The 15,805-nt window shown below is 41.6% G+C and overlaps 1 protein-coding gene across 1 annotated transcript in view; it reads right to left on the bottom strand.

The window, feature by feature from the left end:
* The window catches only part of mctp1a (multiple C2 domains, transmembrane 1a), an 86,512-nt gene that overhangs the window by 39,806 nt on the left and 30,901 nt on the right, over positions 1 to 15,805 (bottom strand). Inside the window, exons 11-15 of the mRNA XM_042487805.1 lie at positions 15,460 to 15,562; positions 14,756 to 14,857; positions 14,178 to 14,252; positions 11,527 to 11,646; positions 3,519 to 3,635 (exon numbers count right to left, since the gene is read on the bottom strand). Of these exons, the coding sequence (XP_042343739.1) occupies positions 3,519 to 3,635; positions 11,527 to 11,646; positions 14,178 to 14,252; positions 14,756 to 14,857; positions 15,460 to 15,562 (517 nt within the window). The remainder of the gene's footprint in view (positions 1 to 3,518; positions 3,636 to 11,526; positions 11,647 to 14,177; positions 14,253 to 14,755; positions 14,858 to 15,459; positions 15,563 to 15,805) is intronic.

The following is a 15,805-nucleotide window of genomic DNA, read 5'->3' as shown; positions in this document are numbered from 1 at the left end:
GAACCCATCAGAAAAAGCAAGGCCTTTCAGTTCATTAGAAAGTCTGTACTCAAGCGTATACTTTTTTTTTCTCTCTCTCTCTCTCTCTTTCTTCCCCCACCCTATCCCCTATTCTTTCTCTCTCACCCTTCAGAGTGAGTTCAGCAGAGATTCCTTTGGCATTACCCTCACCCCAGACTGCTGGAAAGCCGCAGCACTCCGGATGCTGACCCTTGCTCAGCTCAGCACAATGCTTTAATTTGGTGTGTTGTTTAAAGTAATTAGAAAGCCTTTTTCCCTTGTTTTCTTTTCTATTCTTCTCTGTTCTCTGCCAAGTGCAAGAGGGAAACAGTGAGTCGCCCATGACTTCAGCTTGATAAAGACTCGGAAGAGGAATCCAGGGGAGCAGGAGAGGAAGCAAAGAACGCAGATACTGTACGCTCTTGCTGTACCCACTTCCCCCTGCACAGCACGCAGATTGGGAAAGTGTCTGAAAACAAACAGGGACAGGACTCGGGGGATACTTGTGTCTGAATGTGTGTGTACAGTATTTGCAAACAAAAATGCCTGAAAATAATGAATGCTTACACCAGCGCACATTACTTTAGCTGACTTAAGATAGTAATATCACGAATGAAGGATGCAGAGAGTTGACAATGGAGCGAGGAGAGAGGGTTCATCGCATTTACCAATCCTGAGGCGTTGAGATTGCAACGCCAAGACAAGAGAGACGATGATTGTCAGAGAATCTTCTTTGTGTCGCTCGTGCTGCTCTATACTGTGCAGCACAACTGTCACGGCGGCAAGAAAAGGAGCATTAATGGTGCTAATCTTTGACAATTAATCCCACTTTCATCGGATATATTGTTGCAAAGAATGTCTGCACACTCTCATGCATATGCACGCCTGTGTGTGCATACTCAGTGACTGGAAATACACACACATATTTCTCAGAAAGACACACACAGATAACTTTAATCTCCATGTACACACGCTGTATTTTCCCCACACACATAGAAGTAACACACAAACACACACCTGGAGTAACTCACACATACAAATGCCTATGTGTGTGAACATTTGCATGAGCTGTAGTCCAACACTTTGGTTGTGCCTGAATCATAACCTTGGAATAAAAGCAAACATAACAGACTACATCAGACAGCAGAACACCATTATAATAACACACACGGTTTTCAGTATTCATGCACCATGCAAACACCCACATATTCACTTATACGCCATATACACTACTGCTACCCCATTCTCTTGCACTGCACATTTGCCTCTGACTATCTCACCAACAGCCCCAACCAACTTTTCTACACAGCCTTTACTCGACAATAGCAGCACTGACCCTCAGCTCCACACAAATTAAGGCTGTGTGACTGTAAGAAGTACACAACGCACTCACTTAAAGCCTATGCTTATGTGCTCATGAGAGAGCTGACATTTAACTGAAAGAACGTCAGATATGAAACTTTTCAGCAGTGCTCTCATGGTTTAAAAACATGCCTTGCCTTTGTGATCTAATCAGCCTACTGTCCAAAGCTAATAAGACCTTTGAATTTAACCAAACACCCTAAAACAACACTGTGAAGGTAATGATAATGAAGCAACCTTCAGAAGCAAAAAAAAAGCCCTTCAGTTTTGACTGTAACTTGGCAAAGGAATTAAAAAGACGGGAGCAACAAGGCGACATGAAATTAAACTGAAGTGAGAAATTAAATAATGTGTAGGCAAAGGTTTTAAATGGTCCTGCTACCAATATAACAAACCTGGGGACAAATGCAGTCCATATTCCTCGTCTAAAGGTGGAAGTACATTTTAATCAGAGTTACAGTGTTGTACACGAAGGAGACAACAGATGTTAAAAACTGAAACTAAAAGATCCTACGATAGTACAGTAATAAGTGTCCATATCTCCTCTTGTCTCTCAGCACAGGACAACTTTGTAGCACTGAGCAGAACAGTATTGTCATTTTAAAAAGCACTTTCCATAAGAGTATCAACAATATCAACATGTCTTAATGTTCCAACCAATTCCTGAGGTACTCAAGACACAATGGTCTCTTTCAAGGAGGAGAGAAAACCAATTCTGCATGAAGTGGGAGTTACATGTATTTACTCGTATGTGAAGTGAGTGGCACATTACGAGAATATGTAACCTTTGTTGCCTCCTTTTAATTAGGAAGTGCATGGGAAAAAAATATCATTAGGTCTGGATAAATACAAGCAGCAGGTGGGGGGACAAATCATCATGCAGGGTTTTGTCTTAAGGCATGTCATTTTTTTTGTCAAGCAATGTCGCCATCTACAGGCGAAGGAAAATATCCCCTGAAAGTCAAGTCTGTGTCATTCACAAATTTTAAAATAAAGATATATTTTGTCTGTGAACCTACCTTTAACTTATCATTTTAATGTCTATGTCCAGTTAAAATATTTTACATTTTAGTATGAGTACTGTATATCCACCAGGTCGCTGTCAAGTAACAGCTTGTATCTGTCAGATAGGGGTGGACTTTTTCTGATTTAACTGTCAACTTTTTAAATGAGCAAATACGGACATAGAGGCTTATAAATAGAGAGGCTTAGCTCTGGAGACTCACCAAATAAATCTGCATTGTAAGTTACGTACAGTCCACTTCTAATTCCATTTTTACTATGTGTAATATTACAATTAGACTTTGCAATGAAATTTGGTTCATTATAATGACTGAATTTAATATATTTTCCAAATCCAATTCAATCTAACCTCAAGAATCCTTATGAAGGGATAAATATACACATATAGAAGGCGAGAGACTGCAAGAAAAATCTGAGGTCTGTTAACTGGTTATTTCCGACTGAGTCTTGGAAAAAGGCACTTATTAAAATTAATCAGTTCATTGTTCACGCTCACTCCATAGTCCGGCTCTCTCTCTCTCGTTTTCACTCTCTACTCTCCAAATGTGCCCGGCCATGATTAAAACATGTCTGTTTCTCCATGACATTGCTTTGACATCATTTAATTGGTATAAGAGATAAAAATAAATGAATTAAATAAATATACTACCAGGTAAGTGGCGTAACGTAGCTCAAGGTGACAGCCTATTATTTCTCCCTTTTCTTTGCCTCAAAGAAGGCAAAGTGAGAAATGTGAGATTGCACAGAGAATGCAACTCCTCAAGGGGCAGATGGAAAAAAAAATTCACCTGAGAGATTTTTTTAAATTAAATTCCAATTTTGCTCAAAGTTTGTGCAATTTAATCAAAAGGTTTATTTTAAATTAGTTTGTAGTATGCTCATCTCACTGTTGTTTCTTTAAAAAAAAAAAAGTGTGATTCTTTTTCCATTCATCTGCACATCTATACTGATCATAATCACCTGTCATGTCTTTGATATCACAAATATGTTTTGTCCAATACCAAAGAAAATAAATGTTATTAATATCGTAAATAAAACGAGTGCATAATATCTCTATGAAACAATGGTGTCTGAGATTTAACCCTGCATTGTGTGCGGAAAGAGGATTTTGAGAAGCTATGGGGGTTACTCACCACATCTTGCCTGGTATCCTTCCCCGATGCGATGAGGATGTAGTTCCAGGCCAACGGCAGTAGCAAAGCCAAAGGAATCATATAGAGTTCAAAGTTCCAAACAACGATGACAAACAGCTGAAGAGAGAGAAAAAGACAAAAAATGTCAGCAAAAGAACAGTGTGGGCGAAGAATGTATACATTCAAGACCCCATATTGACCCTCTTGAGGCAAACTCCTGAGAACGTACGCCGACCATATGTGCGATTGGAAACGACACGCATTCATATGCAGAATCATAACCACCATGGAACAAAGCGAAAAATAAAACTAGGCTTCAACAAAGGTACAGGCCTGGTGTCGGTGAGCCTTGGTTCAACACCCTGACCCTCAAGGCGTACTGGGCCTTCAGGCGAGGAGGAGGACGAGTACGAGCCGTCAGAGCCTCTTTCCTCCATGCCAATCATCCCAGATGCTGGGGTCATGTACCATTTTCAGTCGCAGCGCGTCAAAGCTGACCCTTCAATACTCAACCCCAAACCCCAGCAGCTGACCCCACACACCCCACACCCTGAGTCCCTAACCCTGTCACTCCAAGCCCCAATACCTTCTCTTCTACCCCAAAAGACTCTTATGCCCCATCTCTAACCTTCTCTGCACCCATCTGCCAAAACCATAACCTCTATACCTCCCCTCTCATCACCAAACAAGAAAAGTACCATTTGAAAATTAACCTTTCCTTTTGGCAGGGCTCTTTAGCTTCTGACAAGAGATTACTGAGGTGGATGAGAGAAGATGTCTGTGGGAAAGTAAAATTGCTAATGATAGAAGTCTATTTTATGGCAGCATTGTGTCAATTGTGAAAAGCGTTGTTGTCAAATGCTTCAAAAAGTTCAGCTGGAGGAAATGGCATATTTTGTGGGAATCAAAACAAATACAACAAAAGCCTATTTATCTTTTCTAATAATATTATGTATATGTATACAAAGATGTTTAACGATTGATAAGACCTCAGCAGCAATTATAACAAATGCTGAAAATGCAAACCATGACTAATACTTAATCTTTTCCAGCAAAACATCTTCATCAAAGTACAAGAAATCCATTATTTTAAATATGAGCAAAGCAGATTTGAAATTGATTACTCTGTGTATGAAAATGCATCCATGTTTAACAGTCAGTTTCTATGAGGAACTTTTGAGAGGTGAAATTGAGACTATTACTGTATGAAACAGATTTATTAAGTACCAATTGTGATCTATGCTGTTTTGCTGAAAAACAAAAGAGAATGCTTAATAATCAACAATCAAATTATTTTATTTCAGTGTGTGTGGAAAAGGATGGAGAGAGAGAGAGAGAAACAGTGAGGGAGAGGAGAATGAAAAACAAGCTCTTCATTGTGTTCACAGTCTAAGGTTAATGTGAATATGAGGTTCAACAGCCCCTCAAGAGTGTGTACACAGGTCTGCTATTACTATGGTGGAGCCAGTCGGACACTAAACTGCACCAACACACACACACACACACACACACACTTGCACTGTGCCGTCAGTGTTTCATTTTCCTTTCACGCACACACACACACATATACACACACACACACACACACACACACACACACACACAGATAAATTTGAATATCAACGCAAACAACTTTCACAAAAACAACACAATTAAAAAATTCTCTCAACTTTTCCCCTTTTCACGTAAAAAAAGTCTGAAAGTCTCCAATTCAAACTTTTAAACAGAACTATAACTTCATGTAAAATTAACAAAAAGACACAGAGTATAAAAAGTTAAAAAAGAGACATAAATTAAACATTAGAAATGTCCAGCACATTTGCATAATGCTCACAGCTAAATTTATTTTTCAAATAAACCTGAATGGCCTTGGTACGACAAGCAAATCTCCCAAAAGGACTGAAATCTTTCTGTCTCTCTCAGGCTCAACTTCACTTTTTCACTTACAAAGAGTCTTTCTCTAATACAGCTGTGTGGGAGAATGGAAAAAAAACAACAACTATTCAATAATTCATATTTGTATACTAATAAGAAACACAACCATTTCCCTTCATACATCAGAAAAAGCTGTTAGGACTGTGTAAGCTCAGCAACAGAAACTGCAGACAAACAACACAAGCTCACACACACGCGTCTTCTCCACAAAATGTAACCACTCTAAAATTATCCATATTCCTACAAATTATAATAATTTACAAATCTGTAACACTGATAAACACTGAAATAATATGCAACTAAACAATGTGCAATAAAGGTGCAGAAACATGTCTTCAAACAAACAAAGGAGCTCACTTGTTTTAAACCTATTCTGGTAGAAGCTATAAATACCTGCACACTTTCAAAAACCTTCATGCAGATACACACAGAGCTCCTTTCAAGCACGCTGCTATAAATACACTGTACAGTAGGCATATACTGTACAGTAAATGTATTTTCTGGATTTCTAATTGCTCATGGTACCATTATCACACAACGGACAAATGAATTGCTCCTCACTGTCCTGATGTTTATATGAAACCTTGAAACCCTCTTTTATGTTTAAAAAAATCCTGCCTTCTTCTCCATTTGCCTGAGGTTGTTTAACCTGTCGTCCCCCTTCATTCCTCCTCCATTTGGTTATAGTAGCTAAGGGCGAAGTTTTGACTGGCAGCTAGAGGAACCGGACACCCTGGCTCAGCAGTGGCCAGCCCTGCCCCGTCTCCGTGCCCCCCGGCTGGGTAATAGGGGCCCTGCAGTGCCTGGACCTTTCCACCAGGACTGGGCGATCACAGCCACCCCCCGTTGCTTGCTACACCAGATAGCAGGCTCTTCGCCTGGGGAAGAGGGATTGGGAAGAAGCCTGCTGTGGATGTCAGTGACCAGAGGAAGGCGGAGGCAAAAAAACAACGATGAAAACATGCTGGACTGAAGGGGAAAAAGAAAGTGAAAATGCTAAATGAAGTTCCAGATTTAGTCTATGGGAATAATTTGGAGATGACTCTGTGCAGTCAGAGACACATAATGTAGTGACGGTTCATAGTGGATATCTTAAAACGCACAGAGGGAAGCTCAGCATGCTGAACTCTTGCCTTTCTGTTTAATACTGCTGAAATCTTACCTGTGTGGTAATGTAAAAAATAGATTAATCTAAACACTATCATTTTTTTGTTTTTCTCTGTATATTTGCTTCTGAATTATTCAAATTATATAAACTCTCTAATTAAGTCTTGAGAGCATGTGAATAAATGTGTAATTTGTTGCAAAAAAAAGAGGTAGAGCATTTTGTAGCTTTTTTTTCCTCCTCATACTAACACCGCAAGACATAATATCTTTAATTATCTAAAGTAGCAATAAATATCCATTTGAGTTAGTTTAGTTATTTTATCTGTAGTGGACATTTGCAGCGTATTAAATTTAAACAGAAAATGTATTTTGTTATAAAAATCTATCATCATATCTTTTCAAAATGATTTGTCCTTCAACAAGTCTTTTGTGGAATGCACTGAAATTTCTAAAAACACAACTACTCACTTGTCATAAAACAAAGTAAAAGAATATTTTTATTGTCAAATCTGCTAAACCATTTCAAATATAGTTAAAGGCTACATTTGAACTGGGCAAACTTCACATCTAAGCACAAGGTAAAATTCAAATGTGACGTTTAATTAAAATAGACAATCACAAACATGAACAAAGCAAAATCACGACAGCATAATTTGTAATATTTTGGCTAAAATATCAATACACAAAATCAGTAAATTAAGTTATTTTGACAAGTCTCTGTAGTTGAATTTCATTACAGTTATAACCTTTGATGCTTTCTCTTAATATTAAGAAAAAAAATAGAGAAGTCAAAATGATTTATTCAAGCACTCAGTGCGGCACGTTGAGAGTTGTATCTTGCATTATTTGTTTCAAAACACAACCCGCGTCCTTACGGCTCCGAGCCGCGGCACTGTGGGAGGGTAATATTCAGTACTTTGGCTTACATTAACCACACACCAGGCTAACTTTCCCCCTGCTCTGTCTCAGTGGAGTGAAACTGAAGTTTGGATTTCAGAGTTCCCCTTTATCTCTCTTACATCAATTTCCATGCTGGCACTAAGTGTTGCCAGATAGCAACTAGAAGTCCTGTTAAGTTCGAGGGAACGAGAGAGGGAGGGAGACTGTGTCCTGTTTGTGAAGGGACCTACCCATCATTCAGTGGTGCTAGACTGCCCCCTGCTGTACTTCTGCAGAACAGAGATCTAGAGCACAATTAATGCTGTTCATCGGATAAAAAGCAGCCTGAATGACTAAGCCCAATGTGTCAAAGCCAGTCATTTTGTTATAACATGAAAAATTAAAACAAAGCATCCACCATTTTATGGCCACAGTAATGAAACCGCACACGGGTACCTGTGAGAAGTAAGGATGCTGAGTCCCTGACGTCTCAACAAAAGGCCTCACATATTTTCTGTTGAGTCTCTATCTCTGGTGATTAAACTCTGACTTGGTATTCTCTGTTAGTCATGCCACTATATTTCAACTATCATTCATTTTGCAAATCAGGAGAGCAGTAAAATGTGAAAGTATATCTTTCAAAGCTGTCCCTTGCTGTGGGCAAAGACGAACTCCCGACTTTAAAACTTTTAAAAGTTAGACAGGTTCTTTGAAGAGGAGTCAAAGGAGCAATTTAAAGAGACCTGGAGTGGTGTGTACCTCTGACTGCTATGGCGTCTCTGCACTGTGTGTGCGTGTATGTGTATCAAACTGCCAGATAGACATGTGCAAACACACACACACACACACACACACACACACACACACACACACACACTCCAATAGTTGCTTCTGTACCTGTCTTTGCTTTTTTTCCCTTTTTTATTTCAGCAGGGTGAATTTTTATCTAAATGCAAAGCAGGTGATAGGTGCTCCAGTTTCCTCTAGAAGTAGCTCCCTTGTCTGGGCTCTCTTCCTGATAAGAGTCCTACTTTGCCTGACATAAAAGAGCCCGGTATCATTTCCCCTGCCTCCCCAACAACCCCCAGCTCGCTGCCCTCGCCCTTCCCCGAGCTTCACAAAGCTGCCTCTATTTGCTCCCAATTCAGGGCCCAATTGCAGATAAAGTTACAGCAAATTTGTTTGGAGGAAGAGCTGCTGAGGCCTGCGGTCCCTGGGGCAATAACAGCCTTGTCTTGCAGGGGCCGTGGGGAGAGCTGGCAGCAGCAGGAGAACAGAACCCAACACCGCTCAGCCCCACAATGGCCTCAGCTCTCTGGGAGAGAAGGCAAAGGGAGAGGAGGGGAGGAAGAGATAAAGAGGAACAGGGATGGATGGACAGATAGAAGGGAGAGACACTCGGCTTGCAGGTGTGGAGAGAGGAAGCAGACGCTTAACCCCGAGACAGGGAGACGGAGACACCAAGACCCACCCACCCACGCACACACACACACACACACACACACACACACACACACACAGACAGACACAGACACCACCCATCATGCAGGACAGGAGGTAACTCCAGTCCCGTCCATTGTGCCAACGCCTCAGGCAAAGCTGCCACGGTGGCTGATTCACTGTCGGGATGGGTGGGTGACAGCAGTGTGGGTGTGAGAGAGAGAAAGGCTGCATGTGAGACTATGCGAAATCTCTCTTTCTCTCACATGCGCACAAAACACACACAACATACACACTAATCACAGCTGGCACTAATGGGCGATGTGTACATGCGGCTGGCATTTCAGACTTGGGCAGAAGGAGAGTAAGAGACCATGAAGAAAATTTTGAGTGTTTTTATGGAGGGAATGTTGTAAAGTGAAACAGTATGACAACTGCATTTTGATGTACTATTGCATTCACAAAATACCACAAATAAATGAACACGCCAACGACAACCCCCCCCCCCCCCCCCCCCCCTTACTTAGCAGTTAAGAAGTGTGCACATTTGTATTTGTAAGTTTAGAGGTTGAATTGCCCACAACTCCGCCTCTACAGCTACAGCCGTGTTGGAAAGTAAAGTGTAACATCTGTCTAGAAAGACAGCCAGACAGAAACACACGTGCACATGTGAACAGACACACATGCCCATAATCACACACAGGCGTACACCTTCATGAACGCACCACCTTGGCCAGATGGCCCCCCATAAAAACCCACTTAAAGAGATGAGCGAAGTGATTAAGAGGCCTCTCAAAGTGAGGGAGAAATGAGAGAGGGATGAAGAAATGGAAGGAAAGGGAGGGAGTACCTGTGTAGAGGAGAGGCCCTAAATACTCTGATGCTTTTAGCTAAGTGCACACTCCTACAATAACAGACTCCCAAAAGAGCGAGAGAGGCGGGGGGGGGGGGGGCACAATGACACCTAAATTTCAGACTTTCTATAAACTATAAAACGCTTCGTCCTTGGCCTAGATACATCCTTTATCGTCTTCTGAATACTTTGAATTTAAGTGAATACAATGAGAATATGAATAGTCGGCACTGTTACTCAGAAATGGATGTACTATACCCTGTGTTTTCAAAAAGGGTGAAGAGCTATACAAGGTATGTGTACATGTGTGTGCTGACATGGAGGCTGCGCGATCCAAGGTTGCATCCTCCACTCTCTATTCACCATGTAGATTGGCAATTCTGAGGTGGCCTTGTTTTCTGTGAATTCCTTGACATTTTTTGTCTGACATTTTCATTTATTTCAAAAAGATAAGGGGGGCTCACGCCCAGTTCAAGCTTACATGAGAGAAAATGCAAACATACGCGCACGTGCCGGGCTCACTTGTGAGCGCGCTTACACACACACAGGGAAAATGTTAACTGATCAATACAACGTCTCTTCTGACCCATGTCTTGTGATGACACTGTGACCTGCTGTACAAACACACACACACATGCAGCCTCTGCAGAGATGGAACTGGTGTCAGACAGCCAAATGCTGCTAATGTCTAATGTCTGCTGTGGAGACACTTAGTGCCCCCATGGTAAAGGGCTGGGGCGGGGCGGGTCCACCTGTCCTGTAGCTACTTAAGTCAGGACACTAAACCAGACAGGATTAAATGCCTGCTCTGTCATCTTTAGGGTAGGAACCTCCATGCAGCCACTCACCGCCCTGCAGGAGAATGTCTTTTACTGATAGCTCTGCTGTCCAATTACACTTCACCTTTTAATACCAGACACAGATGACAGGAGGAGGGGGGAGAGAGAGAGAGAGGATGAAGAGGAGGCTGATGGGAGAAGAGAGAAACAAGCTGCCATTTCCACTGTCTTCAGCAACAGCTTGTCACACTTCAATAGATTATAGCTGCATTTTCTAAGTATTTCAATGTCTGAGGGTCTCATTTAATACAGTGTTTAAGCAGCAACACTAACTCTCCACTCATTCCCACCAACTGAGTGCCAAAACAGACATTTGCCATGTATATGGTATGTGTGCTTGTACATTAAATACAAAGCCAGAGAAGAGACTTAATAGAGACTATCATATCAAGATATCTGAGTGTGAGAGTAACAGTCTGTAGTGGTGCGTTATACTGTGTGAATGTACTTAAATGTGCTTGAGACATCAACAACCCCTCATGTTAGAGTGTGCAATTACCAGTGAAGGATCCATACTTTGTTAGCAGAAATGGTCCTACAGCCTCTGTGAACATGTTGCTCTCCTGCTGCATGTGCGCAGATGTTAACTGGCATAGAAAGTGTAATCGGTAAAATATACGACTATTGTTAGTCTATTTATAATTATACTGATTCATCAATCTGAGTGGGGTTCATTTATTCCCATTTTAAAAAGTGTGAGGTAAGTAATCTGATAAAATAGAAGACCCAACTTCATTTAGGTATATTTCTGAGGTTGTCTTTCCTCTACATTGAATTTAAATACACAAAATTAATAATGATGCAGTTCATTGATCTTCGTGGCAACGGAGTAATTGTACACAAAAAGACAAAAAAAAACAAACTAATGTCTTGTTTGAGCTTTTGTGCACGTTTGTATGTGATGTGCAATCATTTATGGTAGTGTACATGTATGTGTGAGTGCACCTCTACATACTATAAAAGCACAGATGCTCCTCTGTGGAGAGTCCCATTCGAAGCAGCTGTTGATGTAGCAGCCTGTGTTGATCAGGAACATGATGCAGCGTCTGACTCTGTTAAAGTTGCGCAACAGCAGCTAAAAAAAGAGACAAAAACAAAACAAGTGAATGCTTAAAACACATGAGTGCGTCAGTCTGATGTTATGCATGTTGTCTTTTATTTTATAGTTTGGTATGACAATAATTTATTTAACTACAACCCCAATTCCAAAAAAAATTGGGATACTGTGTAAAACGTACATGAAAACAGAATGAAAAACCTTTGCGTCATACAGTGAGGGAAGTGTGTATTTTACATGTCAACATTTTTCCATTACACATTTCCAATGCAGCTATTCACATGAAATTTAGAACAGACATTGGTATTAACTTAATAAGACTGCACAGATAAAAAAAAAATGTGATTCAATCCATAAACATTAAGTGCAATAAAGTGGATTGATAAGGGGCAAGAAGTATTTAACGATGGAAATTCGATACTTAGAGAAGCATTTATTTGCAATACCAGCTTCAAGAAACTAATTTTATCAAAAGATAAGGTAAACGTGCAAAAATATTATCACAAACATGAGCAAAGCTATTAAAGCCCACCTCTAGACTAGACATGTATAAGGACATGGCGTTAAAGAGGTCAATTTTCCCTCCTTTATGTTTATTTATGGTGTGAATTCACCACAATCAAGTTAGTAAATGTGTTACTTCATATAATTAGCACCTTAGTTAAAATAACAGTACGTCTAAATATGGTCGGCTCAAACTCCACTGTATCTCATTTTGCTGTCACTTTGGAAAGTTAACTGGAGCATTAAGTTTTACAACTTGAGATTTGCAGCTTTGACCTTACTTTGGCTGTAATATTACAACATTACGGCGCTGAGGACACCATTAGGACATTGGTGTGCTTTCCGTCTTTGGATCGCTATATATGGATGTGGATCAGCATTCAGGAGAAACGGCCGCTTTAAGTGTGACAAGCTGACTCACAATGTTTCTTTAACTCTACGGTCCCAGTGATAAAGTTAAGTACAATAATAACAATTTCCAGCACAGTCCCTGGATTCGCCTCCCTGAGGGTTCTCCGCGCATTTTGGCCAGATATGAGAGAGAACTGGCTAACTGCTGTCCTCCCCACGGGTTGCCAACCATTCAGGGAATAGCATAACAGCAGCGCAGGACGCCAACCACCCAATCAGGTCACCACCAGGAGAAAGTGCTCCCAAAGGACAAACTGTCTCTGCAGATCGCTGTTCAAAAAATTCTAGGCCATTATTTTACTCTTTGGAAAATTGTGTGTGTGAGTTTGAATGTGTATAATGTGGGTTTACAGTACGTGTTTGTTGCAATACAGTAAAGTCTATTGTCTGTGTGCGTGTGTGTGTGTTTCCGGGTGGATTTGCATGTGGTTAGGGGTGGCTTGGCTGCTTTGATGCTAGATGAGAGGAGGATTCCTCCTTCTCTATGTATAATTATGTGAAGCTTTTTGTTGCCAAACTGAGGATGACTGTATGGTGTCCTGCTGGGGACACACAGACCCTGAGGACAGGCAAGACTGTGAATCATCCATTTCCACGTTCCTCAGCGCATGCACTTGATGTACATGCTGTACTCTTCTTGGCTCATTATTGCTATAACTGCCTTGATAAGAATATTTCATTTTTTATGAATTATTTCAAAGAGTGCCTTGAGTTATTCCTTCATAACGCTTAGAAAAGTGGTGAAGTCATTTATTAAGTCAAATGTCATAATTACAATTAAATGGTTTTTTTTGGCAGGCGGCATATGTGTTTTTTTTTCTTCATTTTTGGTGTGTGTATGTGTGCACACTAAGCAGCAAGCAACAGCAGGGGAGCTGCTCCCACACAAAAGAGCCCTCACGGGGCAATCCTTCTAAAGCAGCCAGTGACATCATCATTGCGAGACGCTGACATGGGTCATCTCTGTGAGTCAGAGGTGAAATGGAGATGAAAAAAGATTCTGCACTTGGGAGAAAAAGTGGAGAGTGGGCCGAGGCAGAGAGCAACAGAGAAAGCTGAAACATGAAGGAAAGAAGGGAATAGATGGAGGGCTGACAAAAGCGTGGCATGGGAGCTGGTGTGTGTGTGTGTGTGTGTGTGTGTGGTGTGCTCGGCTGTGCGTGGCGCAGCATTGACTGCTGAGCCCAAACGGTCACTCATATGACATGTCTGATGTGGGCCAGCCCCTACTATTCAGCCCTTTGTGGTGCCGCCACACTGAGCGGCGTGACAATGAAGTGCAAAGCAGCAGTGGCAAAGAGGGCCAACTATAAGGATGGCCAATCTACTTATGCACCCCAGAGCTGACAGCTTGACATTTCTATTCACCACTCAGAGTGGATGCGAGGGGGGGGGGGGTGAGAGAAGGGAGAGAGGAGGGAAGAGAGAGGGAAAAAAAAAAAAGAAACGAAATTCTGTTTTTCCTTCAATCATCCTGTTGTATCTTGCCCACACAGTTGTGGTGGTTTACAAGATGCCACTCTGCAGGCTTGTTGGTTTTGCTTCAGACAGTTAAGCAGAATAGGGGGTACAGTGGTGGACACAGATAAAAATGAGGCGGAGTGGTGGGAGATAAGTGTTGGCTGCTGATGTACCTGTTTGGACACTCTGGGCTCCTCCTCGATATACTTCTGCTCAATGGGAATCAGCGTCCTCAGACCAGCTTTCACCTGGAGGATGGAGTGAGCACACACAGCGTCACAAGCAGCAAACGGTGAGAGTGAAATCACACTTGAGATTGACCAATACGATGACAATTAATTAGTAAGGAACTATATTCTTTTTAGAATTTTTACGGTTATTCAACGCATTGTGTAATGATACTGGCAGCACATGCGTAGAGCGTGCCCCATGTCAGAGGCTAGAGAGAGCGGGAGAGAGAGCTGTAAGATGGCCGCTATAGGACACACACAGCGATGGTGAATGGGCGAACAAAGGCTGTTGAGAGGGAGTCTTCGATAATTAAAGCCAAAACGAGGACGAGGGACAAGGGACGAGGGATGAGATGGAAGCGAGGGAGGGGGGGACAAACAGAATAAAGACAACAGCAGCGTAGAGGGGGGGATGCTGGAGAGAACAAGAGAGGGATGGAGAGAGAGGATAATGGGGGGTGGGGGGCACAACGAAGAAAAAAATCAAGGAGGAGAATCAAAAAAGCTAAAGAAAGACTTACAGCATTAAAAATCACGTCTATTTCGAGAAAGATGACCCCTTTTGTTGGCCCTGTCAGCTCCTTGCTTTTCAAGGCGTAGGCTTTGCGTTCTCCATTTTGGATCTGTGGGAGAGGGACATGACAGGCGTCTGTCTGGCAATACCCGGCTGAATCGGCTCCCCGGGCCACCTTTGAACCCCAGCTGCTGGCGCTGACAGGGAACCCAAAACAACTGTGGCAACTCTGACAAGTACCTGTTCATTACCCACTGCAGCTCGGCTCTGTCAAACAGAAATTAACTATCCTGGGGAATCATACTGTACAGCAGAGCATGGATATATTAGGCACACAGTACTTTCACCGGCTATCTATATTTTTTCAAATATAACAGACACTCTTCTGTCTCTTTTTTACTATAAATCGCATTGTTCCATCTCTCCATCAGCATCATTTTCACACCATCTCTCATCCCCTCTCTTTCCTTCTTCTCACCCATCAATCTCTTCTTTTTTCTTAGCCTCTCTTCCGTTTTTGCTCCTTCCTGTCATCTCTCTCTCTCTTTGAGAAATAATAACAGTCTCATCTGTGGAGTTGCAAAAATAACCTCTGCTTTTTATATCTTCCACTGTGTGTTTTCATTCCTTCCGTTCCTCTATGTTCTCTCTATTATCCCCAGAGGAAAAGAAAAAAGAAACACAAACACAGAATATCTGCCTTTGACTCACATTTAGTAAAGGAATAGCCACTTTTCCCAGGAAGTCGGCACTTCTGTCTCGGTCCTCGTCGTAAACAGTGACCTCAAGCACTGAGTGGATGTCCTTCACATTACTGGACCACACACAAAGACAATGACATATAACTTGAAATATGGGTTACAAACTGAGACAGTGTAATTGCGATCACATCTTCCAAAAGCTTCTTTAAATGTTTTAGACTCACTGAGAACAATTTAATGCTACATGAGCCATAACATACGCTTTATATCTAAAAACCCTTTACTACATTTACATAAATGTTTAAAAATCACCATTAACATGCTTTATGTGACACTGCACACCATTACTGCATGAG

Source organism: Plectropomus leopardus, chromosome 6 (assembly GCF_008729295.1).
Source record: "Plectropomus leopardus isolate mb chromosome 6, YSFRI_Pleo_2.0, whole genome shotgun sequence".
Lineage (NCBI taxonomy): Eukaryota > Metazoa > Chordata > Actinopteri > Perciformes > Serranidae > Plectropomus > Plectropomus leopardus.
Note: the sequence above shows the minus strand (reverse complement) of the source record. Positions and strands in the feature narration are given on the sequence as shown.